We start from the raw sequence: 21,696 nt of genomic DNA, 5'->3' as shown, positions 1-21,696 counted from the left end.
AATTTATGTAACGAGTCTGTGGAAAACCCTTAGAAGTGCTGGAGTAAAGCTCTGATTTTCCCTACCACAGGAATGATCCACAAAACTACATAAAATCAGTTCTCAAATCAATGAATTTTCATCCAGACAAAACAAAGAAGAGATGCCCATAAATTGGCTTCCTTCACTCTCTTGGAAAGCTTTCTGCTATCAGCATATGTTCAGAGAGAAACAACAAATAGGCCTCATTTGCCTAAGAATTAACACTAAATGCTGCAACCAAAGAGTAAATGAAAAGCTATTTCTATGTGGAATTGGAAATTTCTTGCTCTAAAATGCTCTCTTTTTTCTCTCTCCCTCTCTCTAGGAAATATTTTTCACTAGAAATAACAGGGTTGTTTCATTCTTCACAGCCCAGTTTTCTTCCAAGGATGAATTCTAGAACCACAAAGAAGTAGATGTCATATCCAAGAAACCCAGTTTTAGGCCTATAAAAATACTTTTCAATACTACTCTAAGTTTAATTACAGTAACATCCTAATTTTCCCTAAGAAAGATAAAATAACACATCAGAGTTCTGCTTAGTTTCAAAGGGAAGTGTTTTTAGAGGAGTTGAGTGATAACACAGCACTCTGTCAAAACATCTGATGACTCCATTGTTAGAGAGATCTGATTTCTTGGGAAAGGCATTTAACTGATAAAATATTCTCTAACAGAATATGAGGATACTTACCCTGCTCCAAAGACACATGCTGATGTCAAGACAATGTGTTCCAGAGAATTCCAAAGTTTGAAACAAATTTCACAGGGACAAAATAAAGTCACTGGGGTAACTTTTTGCTGTAGTTAGGCACAGCACGTGACTGAAGTGATCTTACCTTCAAATGCAGTATAGAAGGCGTGAGTGAGGAAGGAAGGTTGCACTTGGAACTAGGATTTACTGGCAAACTACTGATCTACTACAGGCTTTTTAGAAAATAAATTCTGGAGACGTTGTGTCAAAGATTGTTTAATGCCAGTATCTTACAAAAAAAAATTAAAATATTGCATAATCTCAACATATGTATTGATTCTATTCACATTTTTATTGAATGACATTTACTCATTTTGAGTCCTTTCTTCTTCTCTCCTCATTTTCAAGTGGGCTTTAAATAACTATTCTTCTAGAGAATATCTACTGAGCTCTTTTTACAAACATTTCTCAGACTACCTGTTGGCATAATATTCAAGTAGCAATACTGCATGATGAGTCCCTATCTCTTCATTTGCCAGTTCAGTTCCTAATAGTTGAAAGAGTGATACATTATCGTCTAAAAATAATTTGTAAGATTTGTTTGTGTATTTTAAGCAAACTCTAAAAGTGTTAACTTTGTCTTTTCCAAATAGAATTCAGACTTTTTTGCCACTTTCTTTACTATTCCGTCTGACTTGTTGGGTTTTACCTCTTTTTGGAGATTACAGACAGGATTTTTTTAGGACAGAAAACCATAAATCTCCTCCACTGAGGAGGAGCTTTGGCTCTGAACCTGAAAACATATGTATTTCACACAGCAACAATATATATTCCCCCTCCTGGAGTAGCTGAGAGTTAGAGGACTAATGTGATGTAGTCTTTCATAGGCAGATATAGAATCTTTTGTGTATTGCACAGTACAAACAAATAAAAAAAGTTTTAGAGGTGTTCATTTCAAATTCTTAGTTCTATCTAATCATCAAGTGTAATGATCAAAAATTATCCCTGCATTCTCATGTAATCTATGCCAGATTCTGAGATCTGTGTGTGTCTTTTTACACAGAGTTGTGTGCTGATACCAAAATAAGAAGTCAGCCTTAAAGCCCTTGAAAAGTCCTAGGCCATCACTTACTCAGGCCTGCATTTCTTTACCTCCCATCTGCTGCCCCATGTAAATTTGGCAACTTGTCCTTTCTTTTAATTTAAATACTTGAACATTTTACCAGTGTATGAGCAGAAAAAAAGTAGGGGGAATAAATTAATAATAAATTAATAAATAGGTACATTTGCTAATTTATTGAAACTCCTTTTATGTAAGGCACATTATCGAGTAAACTGTCCTGCAACTATAATTGGTGTATTGCTGATTCAAAGGCAAAGATTATACTGTTAAAATGTATAATTCATTTGTCAGCATGACATTACACTTTGATTAATAGGCAAACACAGTTTACCTTCTCAGCAATTAATTTTTTTATATATCCTACTTGATAAACATGATTGTGAAAATTATTGTATCAATAAAGTATGATTTCTCTCATAAAAGTATCCTAAATCTAAACATTTTCTTCAATCTTTTTCAAGAAATTGGCACTTACATTATATGCATCATAGTATGCTTTGATTCCTTGAAAAGTTTAAGTAATATAAATCTGTTTCCTGAATAGGCTTAAAATGCATCTCCAGTAGTCTCTGCTACTTTAGAGTTAAATAATGAGGTAGTACATTGTTCCAAAATTGTTCTGAATTATGTAAACCATTTGCTACACGATGTTTGGATTTTGTGTTTTGTTTAGAGCTGTTTGGTAAAGCAGTACTTCTTCCCAACTTTTCTGGCTTCCTGGGTTTGCTTTTCTTTTCTTGAAGTTTGCTACTATAGTTTTTCTTTTTATATTTTGCTTTTTCCTCTTCTTCTCCTTCTTCCTCCTCACCCTCATCTTCTTCTCCCTCATCCTCTTCTTCCTCCTCTCCTACATCCTCTTCCTCTTCATCTTCTTCCCCCTCTTCCTCTTCACCTTCTCCCCCTTCTCCCTCTTCTTCTTCCTCCTCGCCCTCTTCTCCGTTTTCTTCTTCCCCCTCTTCATCTTCTTCTTCTTCCTCTTCACCCTCTTCCTCTTCTACCCCCTCTTCCCCTTCTTCTTCCTGCCCTCCCTTTTCTCCCTCCTCTACCTCTTCTTCTTCCTCTACTGTTTCCTCATCCCCCTCTTCTTCCGCTGCCTCTGCTTCCACTCCTTCTTCCTCATCTTCCTCTTCCTCTTCCAATCCCTGTTCTCCCTCATCTTCTCCAACAGTCTCTTCTTCCTCCCCTACTCCCTCATCTTCTTCCTCTCCTTCTCCCTCTTCATTTTCCCCTTCCTCTTCATTTTCCTCCCCTTCTTCCTTTTCATCATCTTCCCCCTCCTCCCCTTCTGCTTCTGCCTCTGTTCCTTCCTCTTTCTCATCCTCTGTTCCCTCTTCCACTTCATCCTCCCCATCTTTTTCTTCTTCCACTCCTTCCTCACCCACTTCCCTAGTTTTTGTATTTGCATCTTTCTCATACTGTTCTTCTTCAGATACCTCTTCTTCCCTCCCTGACAACGATTCTCCCAAATCCTCCTCTTCACCCTTTTTGTCTTTTACATTCTCCTTTTCTTTGTTTTTTCCTTCATCCTTTTCATCTTCTCCTTCCTCTTCTGCTTCTACCTCTTTTTCTTCCTCTTCCTCTGTATCTTCCCCTTCTTCCTCACTCTCATCTCTTCCCTCACTTTTGACCTGCTCTTTTTCTTTTTCAGTGCCTTCCTCTTTCTCATGCTTCTCCTCCATATCCTCATTTTCTCCCTCACTCAACATTTCTTCTTTCTCTATCAACCTGCCTTGCTCATCTCCTTGATCTTTGCCATCTTGCAGGCTGACCTCTTCAACCTCCTCTGCACCCTCATTTCCACTGTCTCTTTCAGCCTGTGATTCTTCATTTTCTTCCTCATTATCTTTTCCCTCTTCATCTTTTTCTACCGAAACTTCATCTCTATCTTTTTTAACCTCACTCTCTTCTTCCTCCCCTAGTTTACCTTCACTGTCAATTGTTTCATCCAGTTTTTCTTTTCCACTTTCACCCTTTTCACTGCCCTCGTTCTCCTCCTCCTGATCAGATTCCTCCTCATTCTTAATTTCTAATGGCCTGTCTTCGTTCTTTTCACTGGCTTCACTCTCCTGCTCCTGATCAGATTCCTCCTCATTCTTAATTTCTAATGGCCTGTCTTCATCAGATTTAGCATCAGAGCTTGTTTCTTCCTCATTCAGGCTTTTTAAATCAGTCTGTTCTACACATTGTTTCTCACTGTTTGTAGCTTTCATCTCCTCAATCTCACTGTCTTTCTCTAAGTCCAGATGTGTCACTGTTCTCCTTGCCCTCTGGACAACTCTGTGTTCATAGTGGACCTCTTCCTTAAGTATGTATTTTTGGATATCATTAGTACTTTCCTCAGTTGAAGATGAAGTTACAGATATTTGTTTCAGAAACTGATGGGTTTTTTTAAGCTCCTTCTGTTCTGCACCACTTTCTTCTCCTGTGACATTTATTCTTTCGCACTTGTCAGATTTTTCAATACCATCCTTTAATTTGTTTTGACTTTCTGTTGTTTTCTGACTCCCTTGCTTTTTAACAGGAATGTATTCTTGTACAATTAATGAATCAGTCTGGGGCTGATCCCTGGGAGCAGAAGGAACTACCTCTATTTTAAGGGATTGCTTAGATTTAACAGCTTTTGGCTTTTTATTGGAAGAATTTATTTTTTCAGTCAGAATTTGATTTTCAGTGGGAAGATTATATGTCCCATCCTCTCTGAAAATTTCAGGATTTTCCACACACTCTTTTTCCGTTTTCACTAATATGCTTTTTTCATCAGTAATTTCTTGAGCACCACTTTTCAAAGTAGTATCACTTTGTGCATGCTCAGATTTACCTTTCTTTATACTTTTTCTGGCCACAAGCTTCCCTATAAAGGCACTAGTGTTTTCTAAATCTTGTCCAGGTGACTCTGAAAGTGAAGGTTGCTTTTGTAAAGATACAGACTCTGACACTGAGCCCTCCTTTGTGAAATCAGAATCCTTGTTTTCCAGCCCACCCTTACCATCTCTTTTCAGTTTCACATTTTTATTGTTCTTCTATTCCACATGAGAAGCAGAAAATTAAAAAGAAAGAAAAAAAGCATTAAAGACAAATGACAGCAAAAGAAAAAGGTTACAAAAGCATCTGAACAAGAAAAGAAACAATTTGTGAGAGGGGACTAAAAGACAGCATAAAAGGTAGAATATTTCACATAAAATGAATTTACAAGTGCACATATTAGAAGAATGTGACATCTTCTTAATGATCAGTGTAGTGCACACTTTTCTCACTATCCAAGGAAATTCAGTAAGAATAGCCAGTACCACATCCCATAAACCAGAGCAGGAGCAATGCATGAGGCTGTGCAAGCAGAAGGAAATTAATACATTCTCTTACACCTTCCTCTTTTGGAAATCTTCTGATGTGCTCACTGTTATGCCCTTCCTAAGAAGTTTGAAAATCTATTGTCTTTCTGCTTTACATTTTACACTAATGTAACGAATTATGATTAAAAACTTTAAAAATCTAAACCAAAATTTTAATGAAATATAAAAAAGTGCTGAAAAGCTGGGATCACTTTAAGAGTGAAATAGAAAGGTATTAAAAAGTACTTTAATTTCATAATTAAGACCAGTATTATTGCTCCTTTAAATATACTTCATGGTGAATATCTGTAAATAAAATCTTTATTCACACTGTGCCCCGAAATATTTTCTTAGCAACAAATCAGTAGAAATATATGTTATCACCTGAAGTTACAAGGTGTATATGATAATCTCTCGCTCCTTAAACTGGTGAAATATTATATACCCATTTCAAACTGCATTGGATATGTGGAGTTCTAGGTGCCTGCCCAAATTCTCTCTGCCTTCATGCAGCTTCTTAGAATTTTAGGTCACGGATATTCAGAAAATTAGCAAGAGGATGTCTGCAAAATTTGCCTGACTTTTTAAAAACTCAAAGCAAAATAACTGAGTACTAGGACAATGCAAGAATTGCAGATTTTTTTTAAACATCACTATCAATATACAAATATATAACTAGTTACAGTACCTTCTGTTTTTGGAGTGGTGATAATTTTAAGGACCAGTCACCAGGATTCAACTTCATTGCATGTGTCTGCAAAAAATAAGATCTCTATTAAAAAAATAAATAAATTTAATACAGAAAGTAGCATCAAATCCCAATTCTACTAAACAAAGCTGTTTTATGAACATTTTAATATTTTTGCACAGTCAGGGTGAGACACACCTGTGTGATCATTCAGCTCATCCACTTCCACTCCATCATTTACTGCTCATGCAGAGAGTGGTGAATAAATGTCAACACCTAAACTGTCTGTAGAGACTGAGCACTACCCTGACCTTTCTTAGAGCCCACAGGCATGTTTGAGATCCACCTTCCACTCACTGTGAGTTTACAAATATAACCTTACTCCTTTCTCATCACAGCCTTGAACTCAACATCCCGTTTGGTACCACGGCCTTGAAAGAACATCTTCAAAGAAACGCTACACAGCAGAGTTTTTCCTTGGAATCTAATGCCTTTATCTCTTCCACATAAAGCAAGAAACCAAAAGGCAACATAGAATATTACTAGGTGGGAATATATAATGAAATTTCACTCATCCCTTGCCCTATATTCTAAATATCAATATAATAATATTGTCTGCTGCTGATTGTTAACTACTCATCATTTAACCACTATATTCTTTTTTAATACAGAGAGCATGAACAGTTCTGGTTTCAGACTCCCAGTAATTTGTATCAACAACATGACACAAAAGGTTTTTTCCTCCTCTTATCACGTGTGTCAATAAGATGTATGTTGCCACAGTCTAGAAAAATTGAAAAAAACCTGTGTTGTAACAGATTGTTTTCATTCAGATCCAAGAAGAGTAACCATTTGTTCTGTACTTTGACAAGTTTGCCTGATGGGCTTTTTTTCAAATTTATGCTTAGAATTTTTTAAAATGTTTTAAAATTGATTCACGATAGGTATAAAACTGAGAAGGAGAAGGAAGTCTAGCACATAAAGCGTGCAACACTCAATTAGTGCTTCAGTAAATTAATGAAGGCTATGCTGTGCATTATATCTGATCACACTTTTTTCTTTGTGTGTGAAGAATCAAAAATCAAAAGAAAGTTTTATAATGTTAAATAAATGGCATGCATAAACAGACTGTTAAATTACTAAGTACTTTTCAATGCAAACAAATAATTCCTGTAAGATGTTCAATCCCTCTAGCATAACTGTGGCTGTGTTAAGGCCAGGCCATGCTCCTTTCAGCCGAGAGTACAAAATGTTTTGGAAAGTTGTACAAGTGATAAGGTGAACATATTTTTTAAATAAAAGAAATATGTAGGAACAAGCTGGGGGATCACCAAATAATCAGAATGTCTGGATTTTGGCCTTCCCTTTAATATGATCCACCTGTATTAAAAAACCTCTTCTCAAAACAGGAAAAGATGCTCTCCTGCTTCATTTCCTGCAATTCTCTGTTGGAAGACATCAAGAAAAGCAAGGTCAGAGATAGAGATCACCATGTGGCCTCCAGCATCTTTTACCTTTTCTTTCTGCTTTCCAGAGCTAAAGCATGTGGAGGCACTGCACTACTTGGACTTCTTCAATCTCATATCACAATATTACTTGGAAAATTAAAACATATTTTAGCATAGGGTAATGATGATATAAAATGCATGCTCATTTAACAGTGTGTCAGTACCTCTCAGTGTCACACATGATCTGGGCTGGTCAGGAATTCTGTATTAGAGCCTGAAACACGATTTAGCTTCTTTGTCTCCCCCTGCACAAAAATTACTGAATTACAGATCCATTACTGGAATTTATTACCATATTTAGGATGTCAGTTGTATCCCCAAGGTTTCTGTCAATATTTTCATTATCTGAATCTAGATCTGAAGAGACTTCACCAGGTTTATCTTTTTGATGGTTATTTTCTACAAGGTAAAATAAGGGGAAATAAATAAATGTCATAGGAACAAGCATTGTATAGAAAACAGAACACCCCACTCGTATAAAACAGACATTATTCCTGTTTTACTAGCATAGAACTGAAATCCACAGATTCTTCATTTCCCCAGCCCAAGACACAGCAAAACCACTTCCATCTCCTTTCATCAGTATCAACAACAGAGGTAGCTCAGCAATCTGATCTCAGCATAGATCTCTGACCATTTCTGCAGGCTTTCAAAGTCTAAATATTACATGAAACAAAGATTCTTTTGGATTATCTCTTTAATAGTAGGGTAACCATTAGACCAAATCAGCTGCAGTCATGTTATCTCCATTGCACATTACCTATATAATGGCTGGAGAGACAGGGAGTTTAATGCAGCATCATAACATCATTAAGCTCATCAGGTCTATGACCATTTTGAACAGCACAAAACACAAGGTTTTAGGCCTAAGAAGACTTTAAAGGAAATTCAAATTTCACTGCATTACTCTCCTGGAACTAGAAATTATAATGGGCATGCTGGCAGATTTAAAAACAATCATCTTCACTCTATGAATTGATTATTTTCAAATTAGATTTGTCTGTCCAGTAAATCTGAGCTATTACATTCCACACTTTCAGCATTGTTCTTCCCAGGAAATTACACATGTCCACAAACCCAGATAAGTCCAGAACAGCTCTAGAGAACCTGTGCCAAAGTCCAGTGCTGTATTATGGTTATCCAGACTTTTCCATTAGCTAGAATAATATAAATTCTTATCAACTTAGATAACAAAGAGTGAAGAGTACTTTTGCATTTCCAAGTGAAGAAGAAAGTTCCTGTAAGAATGAGTTTTCTTATCTTTCCTTATCCAAATTCCTTGTGGGCTTACCCATGTCTTTAAGACTTTTCCTAACTTTTTTTGTCTGTAATTCCTTCTTTCTTTTTTTTCTGAAAAGTAAGCAGTTAATTTTCTTGCAGTATTTTCATGAAATCTTATTTCTAAAGGTTTAAGGAACCACAGGTATAATTTATAAGTTGTTTTTCTTTCACTCAAGCCCCTCTATATCTTTAAACTTCTTTTGCAAACAAGAACAGTTGAGGCAATTTTTGTCTGCCTTTCTCAGCTTTCATGTCTCTATGCTGCAAGACTCTCCTGAGATCTGAGACTGAACCTTCTTTCAGGTTCAAACAGAACATTTGTTTATGAATGATGAGAGTTAAACCATTCTTATCAGCAAACAGCAGCAAGATGGGGGGACACTTCACCTTTTTCATGGTCTCCATCCCTTACAGATTCAGCTTTAGGATGACTTTTTGCAGAAAACCAGAATGGGCTGGTGTTGCTTGTCACAGGCAACGAAGATTTTAAGGAGCTTTCCCCCATTGGAGGCAGAGTTTGTGCCATTCGAACAAACTGCTCTGGTGACCTTTCCTTTAGAAGAGTGAAAAACAAGAGATTGAGGAAAAGGGTAGAAGAACAAAATGTAAGCAATCTCTCCTGCTAATCAGTGGTATTTGCTTTTAGCTGGGGATACAGTGTTGCAACTTAATAAGCAGAAACAAATATCTTTAAAATCTTAATTATTTGTAGGACTAGAAAGTGGGCAAGTGCACAATGGGATTTTTAAGATCACCTCTATGCAATGATTCCAAGCAATCCTAAAATACAAAGGAGAAAAATAACTTTTTTTTTTTTTGCAATTTAAAATGAAAAACTAATCTCTCAAATAACATCAAGGTATTTAATCCACAACATCAATACATTTTTACAGAATAAACTCAGGTTTTGGTAGAGTTACTTCTCAGACATGTAAGTGAAATGATCCAATTCATTGTGCTTTTTAAGGAAACCACATGGAATGTGTAATGGAGATAAAAGAGCAGAAAATATTATTTTAAGTAGCTACATCTAATCTTCTCCTTTGGTATTTTATAAATTATGAAATTATTTAATAAATTCAAGAACACAAAGGGAACAGCGAAAGAGCCATATTCTTACTATATTTTAAAAAAATATTTCTAAGACAGTTTAAAAAATGCAAAGAAACTGCATTTTAGTTTTAGTTTAGTAAAATGTTCTACATTTTAGAACAAAAAAAAAAATTACAAACTCAATTTGAATCTATTTCACAGAAATAAATAAGCAAAATCTGACCAATTCCTATTTTTTTTTGTCCAGCACCAATTTTTGGGACCATGGTAAGTATATATTTTTTCATATTATACCTTAAAATTAAACACTTAATTTAGGAAGATATATTTAACTGCTTGGTATATGCTGTGACTTCTGCTTTAAAAGTGATTTTGTTTCCTGAAAGAAGTGTGCCAACTCTAAATCTTACCCTCTCTCGACGTCGTATCCGTGCTGCTGATAATTGCAAAGTGTTTGCTAGTACAAAGTCCCCACTCATTTTAGGGAGAGTAGCAGTCAAACGAGGCTCACATAAATCTTCCAAGATTACCTCAGATCCTTTAGGTCTTGGAGCAGCAAAAACCAGCATGTGACAACCCCCACAAGCAACCTGCAGCTCAAAAAAGGACTGATTACTACATTTGCAAGTATCAAGGATGCACTGTTGTTACAATTATCTCTAGGGGCTTAGATTATAAGAAAAAATGTAGTAAAAGTAAGACATCCCAAATGGCTTCAAATTTAGTTCCTAATTACCAGCAAGATAAAAGTATTTAATTATGTTTATTAATGACTAGTGATCTTCTTAGTTAAATACAATGTATTTGTATTGAACAGAACAAAAGATAGGTCTATCAAATTTTTGATACAAAAGATAGCAAAGATATTTCCACTGATTTTCAGGAGATTTTAGCTAATGATTTTGATACATGTCAAATGAGAACAATACTGATAGTTTCAGTGACTCAAACCTAAATGTTTTATCACAAAATCAGCAAAATGCAAAACAAATTTGATACCCTCCAGTAGACAAAATATTTTTACATAAAGATTGGAGGTTTCACTTTTTAAAAGGTTTAAAAAAATCACTGTTTCCAGTAAAACTTCCTTCACCTGTAATTCCAGCAAACAGAAGTGAAAATAGACTTTTGTCCCAAATTTTGTTCAATCCTGAGTCATGTGAGCAATTTTGATGCTGACAATTCTGTGACATTTGTTTCTTCCACAGCTCAGGAAGCAGATGAAAAAACTTCCCTTCCACAATTCTCAAAAGAAAAGACTGTTCCTGGTTTCTTATCCAATTTGGATTTAAAAAAACTAACACCTCAATTTTTCTTAAGAATTAAAGATATCCTACTGTACAAAAATTGCCAAAATTGAAAAGATGGCTTTCTAGTATTCACAGAAAATATATAAATTTCCCAATACTTCCAACCATCCAAGAGCAATAAATAATTCAGTCTATAAGCTCTAAAGACCAAAACAATGTGGCACAAAAGTACTGAATAAAACCCTAGAGAGCAATCTCTATGTGTAGCCCAAGTCAAAGACATTCTAAACTAAATGAACACTGCTAAGCTATATAATTTCCTCTTTCCTTCAGTTTATGTTGTCCACTATTTAAATGTTATAGAAAGAAATAATTTCAGCTTTCTTTATTAATGTGTTTCATAAAAAGATAAATATCTTGGTGTCTGAAAAGAGTGAAGAAAAGTTTTACCAAAAGGACCGTGAACTTCAAGAAATTGTAACACAGAGTGGGATCAAAGAGATTTGTAAAACTCTCTTCTCCAAATCCTAGCTTGCCATGTCGTCCATCTCCAAAAGTAAACATGAGGCCATTCTCTGCATGTGGGAATAAAAAGAATGTTAAAGCAAAGATTCAATACAAAACCAGGACAGAACCATTACAAACATAGTAACAGCCCATGAAAATAAGGAATATTTCCCTTCCAAAAGCAAAACCTGAACAATTATTTTTAGATCTTCAAAGATGAATGTTATTAAAAAAATGCATTTTTTCATATTCTTATTCATATTCATATTCATATTTTCATTATTTCATTTGTCTGAGATGTTGGTCTAGATAAGTTGTAAAAAAAACACCCCAACAAAAGATTTTAATTGTACAGAAAAACAAACGCTTCTAAACAAAAATATTTGTTAGCAAGGCATAATTAAGAGGTTATAATTCCCCAGAAGACACAGAGTTATGCATGGCATGGCTGTGAGTCAGAAATTCCTATTGAGCCCACCTTTCTCACTGGCTCATTTCACCCTTAGAACCAGTCATGGATATGTCTCCTACTGTTCATTGCACAAGGAAAGATTTTACAGTAGAGCAGAGAGTTGCTAGAAGTGGTTCCAGAATTTTGCACTCCCATACCTGCTATCACAGCAGTGTGATTTTCCCCACATGCAATGTTACATATTTTATGCCTCCTCAAGTGTTTCACAGGCTTCGGTACTGAACTTTCAAACACAAAAGTTCCATGTCCCAGCTGCCCATATTGTCCAAGTCCAAAAGTGTAAACATCTGTCTCTGAAATTATATAGGCAAAGTTAATGTAATAATAAAGTTAACTTATGCTGATAAGTTTATTTCTTTCTTTCTTTATTTACATAGTAACCTATGTTCCATTCGCCAAATGGAAGGCCACTAACATAAACATCATAAAAATAGTTTAATCAATTAAAAAATGTGCCAATTAATCCATTACATTTACCAATTAGTGTGCAACAAAATAAAAAAATCAGGAATCGAAGCACTAAAGTATACACAGAAAAGAATTTTAAATGGTTCAATGTGTGATATATTTTCTAGCATAAATGTAAAATAATCCACTGATCATATGTACACAAAGCAAGGTTAAAAGAAATGAATGGGAATTTACGTACTGTAATCAATTCCAGATCACAATATTTATACATATATATGCATTTTCACAATAGCCTCATCCTAATTTCTCATTAGCTCCATGAACATTATATGACCCTAAATTTAATAGACAAGACCTCATAATTTGTATGTATGAAGAGACTGAAACAGTAACAGAATATATTTCAGTATTCTGTTCAGCTACCAAATCAGTCCTGCAATAAATACAGAGAATACTATAATTGTGTTATCTTGTGACAGAATAATCATCTTTCCACATTTATATTTTGTATGTTTAATGGACTGTCTGTGCCAGGAAAAAGAATAAGAGCTTCTCCAAAGCAATAAAGATTCTTGTTGTGTCCATCCCTGGCACTCCATCACAACAGGGGAAGATTGTGAAGCTTGGAAATCTTGATGAGATCATGGTTGAACAGAGAAGATTTTTGGGAAAAAAAGAAGGTTTCCTAGAATTTCATTTCCAGCCCCCTTTTTTTTGCATGTAGGCAACAAAGGAAAAGTGAGAGAAATTCTACATAAAGCACTTGAAAAATTGTTATGCAAAAACGGGAAAGATTATGAATTAATAAAAAATATTCCATGTTAAGTTAAAAGAAGAACTTTCCAATTTTAAAGGAACTGTAATGAAATAGTAACATTACATATGGAAATGTTCTTTCTAGGAAAGTCTTTAATTGTTTCTTATAAATTTCTTATAAATTGTTCCATACTAAGATGTCATGAATTCATACTATAAAAAAAAAGCCCAGTGGTCTCACACTTTTTTTAAATTGTAAATGAAAAATATTGAGTAAATCTGTATTCTTACTAAATGTAATAGTAAAGCTCCCTCTGCTGGAAATTTTAGTGCAAGAAAGTAAAACCTTCTAGAGGGCTTTATAAAGTAAAAGAAGTAGTAAGAATTTTCCTGTAATATTTAGACTTCCCACATAAGAATCTAGAAACTACACCTGAAAGACAGGAGCTTTCTCTAAGCAAAAAAAAAAATCTCATCTTTATTTTAATAAACTGCTTTCTCATTATGGCTGATTCCAAAAATTCTGTTTAGAAGTACAGCATTTGTCTTTAACAATTCTTTGGAAACTGGCAGAAATTTTAACAACATGGTTTCATCTGAGTAACATAATTACTTTGAGTGAACTATGAGGTTTTTTTCCTTTAATCCTAGCATGAAACATGCTACATCTTCTGCATTTGTGTTGAGAGGGAGATGTTCTCAAATGTTAACTTAAAAAGTGCACAGAATTTTTTCTTCCCTGTGTTTCTACAGAAAATGAGGAAAAAGACCAATCTCAAATCAGGTTAGAGTGCCTTTATATGACTAATAATTTCTTCTTCTGCCTTTATACACCAGGGACATCTAAATGTTCCTCCTCCTAAATTTGCTTTCTTAGTGAATTATCAGGGTAGAGGAAGTAAAAAAACCTTACACCTTTCTTAAATGATTCATCACTCTGGTGCAGAAGTGAGGTCAAACCTCACTAATAACTCCCTTTAGTAGAAATGAGGAATTTTCCCCAATCTGTCTTTATAAATGCCTGAAAAGAGAAGTGTATGGAAAAGCAACTTCACACACTTATTGATAAAATGACAGGGGTGAATTTCATCATTCTGAACACAGCAGCAGCCCACGAGAGGGCCCTTGAAGGATGAAGAGAAATGGTTTCAGAGCTTGCACAGAAGACAATGGTTTTGCTCTTCCAGGTGACCTCCAGCACTCGAGCACTGGAAGAGCTGCCTCTTTACTTCCTATTTCCCTTTTTGGAAGAACAGGAATATTTCCCTGGAACTGTGTTATCCTCCATCTTTCCAGGCATCTTTTGTAATTCATCTCCGTGACCATTTGCACTCTCAATAAAATAGTTCTAGGCAAAAAGCTATATAGCTTTTGTATTATTTTTTAAAACATGTCATTGCTGACAGAACTGTGTGAGCTCAAAGAATGTTTTTCAGAATCATGTATTCCCTGCTATGTATCTAAGGCTGCAGATGAAGTTAAAAAGTCCATAGAACTAAAAAGGAAGCAGAAAGGTAAGCTTATACCATAGGAACATAGAATGGTTTGGGTTGGAAGAGACCTTAAGGATCATCTGGTTCTGACCTCTTGCCATGGGCAACATGGATACTTTTCACCATCCCAGGTTGCTCAGAGTCCCATCCAGCCTGGCCTTGAACACTGCCATGGATGGGGCATCCACAGCTTCTCTGGGGAACCTGTGCCAGGACCTCACCACCCTCACAGCAAAGAATTTCCTCCTAATATCCAATCCAAACCTACTCTCTGTCAGTTTGAAGCCATTCCCCCTTGTCCTGTCACTTCAGGCTCTTGATTTCCCTTGAACATTATTATTATTATTAATATTATTATTATTACTTCTGCTCTATTATGCCAATGAACTATTCACTCTCACAATAGCTTTATTTTTAAACAGCTTATGCTGAAAAATGTTACTGTAAAAAATCAACTGTCAACACAATGTTCAGTATTACCAGAGTTAGTAACTGGATTTGGGGATTTCTGTATAAATAGTATACAGACTTAAGAATGGTTTGAAAAATCTAATAATCCTATATGGTCTGAATTGTGAGTTCTGCCAGAAAAAGGTAGAGGTTTTACATCCTTTTTGTCCTCTTTCAAAAGGGTGCCTTGGTTTTCTTTTCTTTTTAAAAGACCTTGAGACAGAAGATGAAAAATTTTACATACTAATGCACTAATGTTCTTATGTCAAATGTTCTATTCCCAAAGACCCGCTTCACTTTTTCCTTTGAAGAGTTATCTTTGCTTTCCTTCTTTTCAGAGAATGAAAGGAAGTAATATATCCTTCTACAGAAAAAATTATTCCCAGAGGATCTGTCGTCATCTGAAAAAAACCTGCAAGATATTAAGGCCACTCCAAATCATCTGTTTCTTCTTCAATTTCTAGATCCACATTTATTATTTTTCTACCTTTTAAAACACCTTATTGAAAAAAGCACACAAATTGGCAATGTTGCTGTCCCATATTTCACTTGAAAGTGATGACACCAACAGCTTTCACTTGCAGCAGAAAGCACTTGCAAGCATTGGGGGTAGTCAGTGCATTTCTTTCAGTCTCTGAGAGAACTTGTCTGGGATGAGGACAGGATCTTGGACTGGCTGACTGACTGCCATGGAATGAATGGCTTTGTGCTATCAAGATTTTACATGATAGAATTTTTAAATGTAATTCTGTTTATTGTCTAGAACAACTGTAAATATTAAAGGAAGAAGTAGCAATAAAGCTTGTAAAGAAGATGGTTTCCAATACAACATTCAACATTTCTAAAACCAATCTTTTAAAAATTGGGCTTTTCCCTAAATTATTGCTCTCTACAATTTAATTCTTGTTCTCTGGAAAAAATACTTGAGTTTATAATTTTGAAATTTCAGAGAAAAAAACTCAAAGAATTATTTTAATATACACTTTCTCCCTTTTACTCTGATACTTGTACAGATTCCAAAAACAGTATCTTGATAAATTAACCCAGATAACAGCGGTCGTCACCATACAAAATTGCCACTAGAATAAGTAACTGTCATAAAAAAGAAATCAAATGAAGTGCTTTGGAATATACTAATCACACAGGAGAGTCAGGAAGAAACTGGCCTTGTACTCTGTAAGATAACTGAATTATGCTTTCTTCTAATTTGATAAACTCTAAGTAGAAATGATGTCAAGAAATGAGCCAAGATGTGCAACAGTTTTTTCTGTATGACATTTTCTCTTGTGTTTTCATGATGTTAAATGAGATAGATGAAGCAGAGGAATATTCAATAGTCACACACTCAACTCTCATTTCCTAAGACTGAAATGTCATGTCCTTAAAAACTGGAAAGACCCTGAAAGGCTATAAACCACATCAGTATATATTGTGTTACTAAAGGCAAGCAGCACCCATATTCATGGAGGATGACACTTCAGATTCAGAGTTTCTTCAAAATTGTATTACTTTCTTAATTTATAAAAATGAGCTTAAAAGCTCATTTGCATGTAAATTAAATGTAAATGTCTCTTCTCCTCTTTAAAGATATAACATCAGAATTCTCAGTTTCTGGTCACAGCACTTCACCTCAAGATGCAATTTAGGACTCATTTCAAGCGAAGTTTCTGGTGCAAAGCCATTAATGTGTGTATGTCACACACTTCAAATTTTTAGTATACATATCTACATTTTTTCACAACTTTTTCCTCAAATTTTTCTTGGAGTCAGAAAATTTTCTCTATGAAAACACTTCTGACTACTGAAAATGTCTTTCATTTGAGACAGTATTTCTACTGTCCTCTACGTTTTCACTCAAATGGTCTTAGTCAGAAGTTCACATCTGTCACCTATTTAATAACACCTGAATTACATTTTAAAAAATCTGACTTTTCACTCTTATCACAGTTATTAATCTTTAGGAAATGTATTTTTTGGGTGGAATATAGTTTTCCTCTTTTTGTGACTCAACTAGGTCATCTAGCACTCAACACTTTGATCATCAGCTGCCAGCTCAGCCAGTACTAAATTTCTTAGTTACCTTTGACTAAAGAATTTATTTCCATTAGCAAGTAAATATTACATACATACATACTTATTACAGTATTTTCTTCATTGCATTTTTTCTATGGCAATTATATTCCTCTTTTTGTTCTAGTTATTGTACAGATTTCACTATAATGATGATGGCATCCAGGTCTGTATCTTTCTTCAAAATCTCTCTAACAGCCTTTAGTTATAACGATTTTTTATCACATGAAATGCCATTAAGTTAAAATATCTATTGGTTGAATGCAGATTTATGGTTAAAAATAATCAGTAATGATAATCAAATTCTTTCTACAAAACTTCACATTATAAATAATAATGCTGTGATTTATATGTTTGTTGGTCCCAAATTTATGGCAGTTTTTTCACAAATCATGATTACCTGATTTCACCTAAAGAAATTTATTTTGGGACATAGAATACTGCCAGGGTAAGACTGTATGTTGGTGGAAGAAGGGAGACAAAGGCATTGAAATGTAGACAAATGTTTACATTATTTCCTGAATTGGCTAATGCTATTTCCTCCTCACAGTTTTCCCAAAGGAGTTTTAACCAACCCAGAGTCTTGCAGCTTGACTCACTACACATAATCCTTCCCAGCCTTCCAATGGCTTGCAGTACAACACCAAATCATATTACTCACAATCTCCCTCAGCTGGATTTTCAATTCATATTTTAGAAAGTTTGGCTGCATAACCTTGAAGGCACATCACAAGACTGTCAAGAGAAATATATATGACAACTAATAGAGAACCTTCAGAATACAGATTTAAGGACTGATACCTATACATGCAACTTGGCTTTACAGCTTTTTCATTTTGGCAGAAAAAAAATTACAGGCCATACAGTTTTGCACATATTATATTCATTACAAGCTGAAGCTGATATTTTTGGAACTATCTTCAGCAAAGCTGAACTTACCTTTCCTGATTCTACATCACTCTAGGTCAGGATAGAATTTGTGGAAAGAAATGGCTGGCACAGCTTTGCATGTATACCTTGGAAAAGCTAAGTAACCACTGACAGACAACTATTTAACAGTTCAGCAACACAACATTTTCCAAGTACTACATATTTTTTATATATATATATATATATATATATATACCCTGTAAACTAATACGTAACAGTTGTAGTTGCTGATTTTCATAACCTGTACAATATGTCAAATGTACTAGTTTCATAGTTATGCTAAAAATTCTGTTCAAAGGCACAAGCAAAATCTGTATCACAATAAGAGATATTTAATTCATTCAAGCATGCAGTAGATAGTGAAGCTACTTGAAAAGTGACTTCCTGCATACCTTCCTAAATATTCAGGAGCATTTAAATTTACTACAGAATAGAAGCTCTCCTCTAGAATTTCCCTCTCACTGCAATAACAATTTTGAGCTCCTTAGAGGAAAGAAACATCAATCATCTGTGTTGTACCAGGTGGTGCTGGTTTATTACAATTCCAGTAAGAAATGCACTCAGCCTATGTAAAGTTCTCTTAAAATGTTATTTATTGGAGCTAAGACCATAAAGAAAAAGAACACAGGATCAATAACCTTCTCTCCTATCAGAGGCTGGGAATCCTGAGCTATGTGGAATTGAAAAGCACCCCAGGATGCTGTACAGATCCTATCCATGGAAGGTTACCTCAGTCTGAGCTCTTACAGGATTCTCTTACATCCAAAACCACTTTGTACATCATTTATACTGAAAAATTCTGCATTTTATATTGAAAAATATTCACATGGGAACTTGCTGCCAAAGTTTCAAATAAAAGCAAGGACAGGCAAGTGATGTCAACCAGGAGCTGCCTGGAAGCCCCTCTGTTAAAATCACCTGGCCAAGTTCATCCTGTAGCCAAGGGACATGGGCAGTGCAGCACAGGCCTGCCTTGGCTGGCTGGCACATGGATTTCTACCTCCTTGGTATACAATGCTCTTCCAGGATCAGCATCCAGTATTTCAGTGAGATGTAAATTCTTTAGTCAATGGAGTTTAAATTACATTTTAAGAAAAGCCAGTTAAATTGCATACCTGTCAGCACCACAGTGTGTTCTCCACCACAAGCAACCTTATTAACCTTTTCCATAATTCCAAGTACAGGCTGTGGGACTCTATTGTTCTTCAGCTGTTCAGGGAATAATCCCAGCTTCCCATTCACAGGTTCTCCAAAAGTATAGAGCTCACCATCTCCTGTGAAAATACAGAACACAGAATTGTTTCCTTCACACACTCCAGAGAAGGATGGGTTGTCAAGGCTGCTGCAGACACATATTATAAAGATAGAAAAGTGTATGAACATTACAGGAGAGCTGAACATATTTGCATAATGCCCAAACAACTGTGAAAAGCACTCTGCTTTGATGGGACACACAGGTGCTAGATTTTAGTCCCCTCCAAATTCAGATATTTATCACAATATTTAGCCTGCAAGGAATGTAGCCATGGGAAAAACAAAATCATATACATCCTGTGAGGTGGCAATTCCCTCTGTAATCAGTATTTAAGTCAACTGAAGGTGCTTGTAAGAATTTGAACTGAAACAGAAAATAATTTTGCATGGAATTTTGATGGAAAATCAGCCTGCTCAAGTAGGGTCATCCCTGAACATGTCACAGAATTGTGTCCAGTCATTTCTGGAACATCTCCAGTGAGGGAGGCTCCACACCCTCTCTGGGTAATCAGTTCCAGTTCTCAGTCTCTGCACAGTGAATAATTTCTTCCTCATGTTCAGGTGGAACTTTCTGGCCATCAAGTCATGCCTGTTCCTCCTGTCCCATTGCTGGGACCAGGGAGCAGAGCCTGCTCCATCCCCTGTCCCCTCCCTGCAGACACTGACACACAGAAATGAGATCCTCCCTTAGCCTCATCTTCACAAGGCTTTCTTACATTCTTCTATACCTCTTTTCTAAGAGGTTTTTTTTTTCAGTCATTTCAATCTGTGTGTGCTTCTTAAGAACAAGGAAATTACATCAGCTGCAAAAAAGTGTATTTAATTTAATTTCAAACCTATGGACCATGTTTAGGCTTCTCTGTTCAGTTTGATTTCCTGTTTTAATTCAGATTTTGTTCTTACATCTGTGTGCAGAAATACTCTGAACAGGCTGATGCTTTGCTGGTATTTGCATCAGTATCCATTTTCTGTTCGAAAACAGTGGCCCAATTAAAAAGATAAAAATCAACTGCAATGTGAGGTTTTCTGTAACCAAAACATTTTGCTGACAAAAAGAGATTTTATTAAGCATTCTAAGTGGAAAGAAAGAAAAAACAAACAAACAAGTAAAAACAACAACAAAACGAACCCCTTATTTTTCGGAAGGTAAGTATTTTTTCAATACTCTTAGATCAGCCATATATTTCAAAAAACAAATTTAAAAAAACCCAAAAGCACTTGGGAGATAACTACTTATGCAGCTCTCTTTGAAGAGACCAGCAGTTCTTTTTAAACACTATTGCACTGAAAAAATTAATCCAATCTATCTAATTAAGAGGATTAGAGATTCAAATGGCCAAGCCTCCCAAACTAATCAAGTTCATTACATTTTTTCCACTTAATAATCCAGCTAACAAAGATAAAACCATTTACCAAAGCAATTTTTGAATACATTACACATCCCTTTTAGGCAAATAGTGGTCTAAAGACTATGAAAAATAGCAATCAAGCATAAACAGAACCCAGTCAAACCCAGATAAATTTTGAGTGCAGTATGTGTGCAGTACATCTGCATGCTGAGGACATGATGTACTGTGCACAGTACACCTGAATTTTAAGGACACTCTGTTCACAACAAAACCTGGTTATTTAATTTTCTCCTCTGATATGAGTCACATTCTCACATGTTGAATTTTCCCTAATGTGGCACATCTTCTGTATCACAAAACTTCAAATCACAGGAGCATATCAAGAAAATGGACAAGTGAATGGAAAATGTCCCTCAAAGGCAAATGTGCATTTGAGAGTAGATAAGAGACCTGGCTGGTGGTAAATGTGAGACAAAAATGAGTGAACAGAAGAATTGGATAACACTAGAATTTCTTGAATAAATGAAGAAGAAAAAAATAAATATTTCTTGAGACCAAATTGTTTAAAACTCTCAAACAGTGAAATTCAGAGCATGGAAGTGTTTGTGGGATGAATGATTCTTAAACCAGTCCTTTAAAATAATGACAGAATACATAAAAAAAAAAGAATTCAAGGAACCTGAAAAACTATGAAAAGACATCGTCTCAATAAGAATCTATCTTGATGTTGATTACAGTTGCAATTCAGGCAGGGGAAACACTAGAAGGGGTCTAATATATTCAATTCCTTTCTGTCTCCGAAAACCTAATTCTGCTGCAGAACCCAGGGCAGTGGTGAGATACATCAGCTTTCCCTGCTCTCCCTCTCCTGCAGTGAACAAATGAGCTGTACATGCCTGCAAGCTTAATGCTTCCTGAAAAATTGTCCCCTCCTGAGTGTGTAGTCAAATGAAAGGCAAGTGAAGATCTGTGTAAGTGCTCAAAATTGTTGCTACACTCTCCCAGCAGTTTATTTCTCTGTTGATTTGCTTGAGACATAGCCCTAATAGTGGCACACAAT

The 21,696-nt window shown here is 35.4% G+C and overlaps 1 protein-coding gene across 1 annotated transcript in view; it reads right to left on the bottom strand.

Annotated features, from left to right (window-relative positions):
• Positions 1–1,001: 1,001 nt before the first annotated feature.
• The window catches only part of RPGR (retinitis pigmentosa GTPase regulator), a 38,634-nt gene continuing 17,939 nt past the window's right edge, over positions 1,002–21,696 (bottom strand). Inside the window, exons 7-15 of the mRNA XM_058862355.1 lie at positions 19,149–19,307; positions 12,061–12,216; positions 11,395–11,519; positions 10,105–10,284; positions 9,029–9,194; positions 7,653–7,759; positions 5,853–5,918; positions 5,196–5,243; positions 1,002–4,855 (exon numbers count right to left, since the gene is read on the bottom strand). Of these exons, the coding sequence (XP_058718338.1) occupies positions 2,408–4,855; positions 5,196–5,243; positions 5,853–5,918; positions 7,653–7,759; positions 9,029–9,194; positions 10,105–10,284; positions 11,395–11,519; positions 12,061–12,216; positions 19,149–19,307 (3,455 nt within the window). The 3' untranslated portion in view covers positions 1,002–2,407. The remainder of the gene's footprint in view (positions 4,856–5,195; positions 5,244–5,852; positions 5,919–7,652; positions 7,760–9,028; positions 9,195–10,104; positions 10,285–11,394; positions 11,520–12,060; positions 12,217–19,148; positions 19,308–21,696) is intronic.

Source organism: Poecile atricapillus, chromosome 1, assembly GCF_030490865.1.
Source record: "Poecile atricapillus isolate bPoeAtr1 chromosome 1, bPoeAtr1.hap1, whole genome shotgun sequence".
NCBI classification, from domain to species: Eukaryota; Metazoa; Chordata; class Aves; order Passeriformes; family Paridae; genus Poecile; species Poecile atricapillus.
This window is presented reverse-complemented; position numbering and strand designations above follow the sequence as displayed.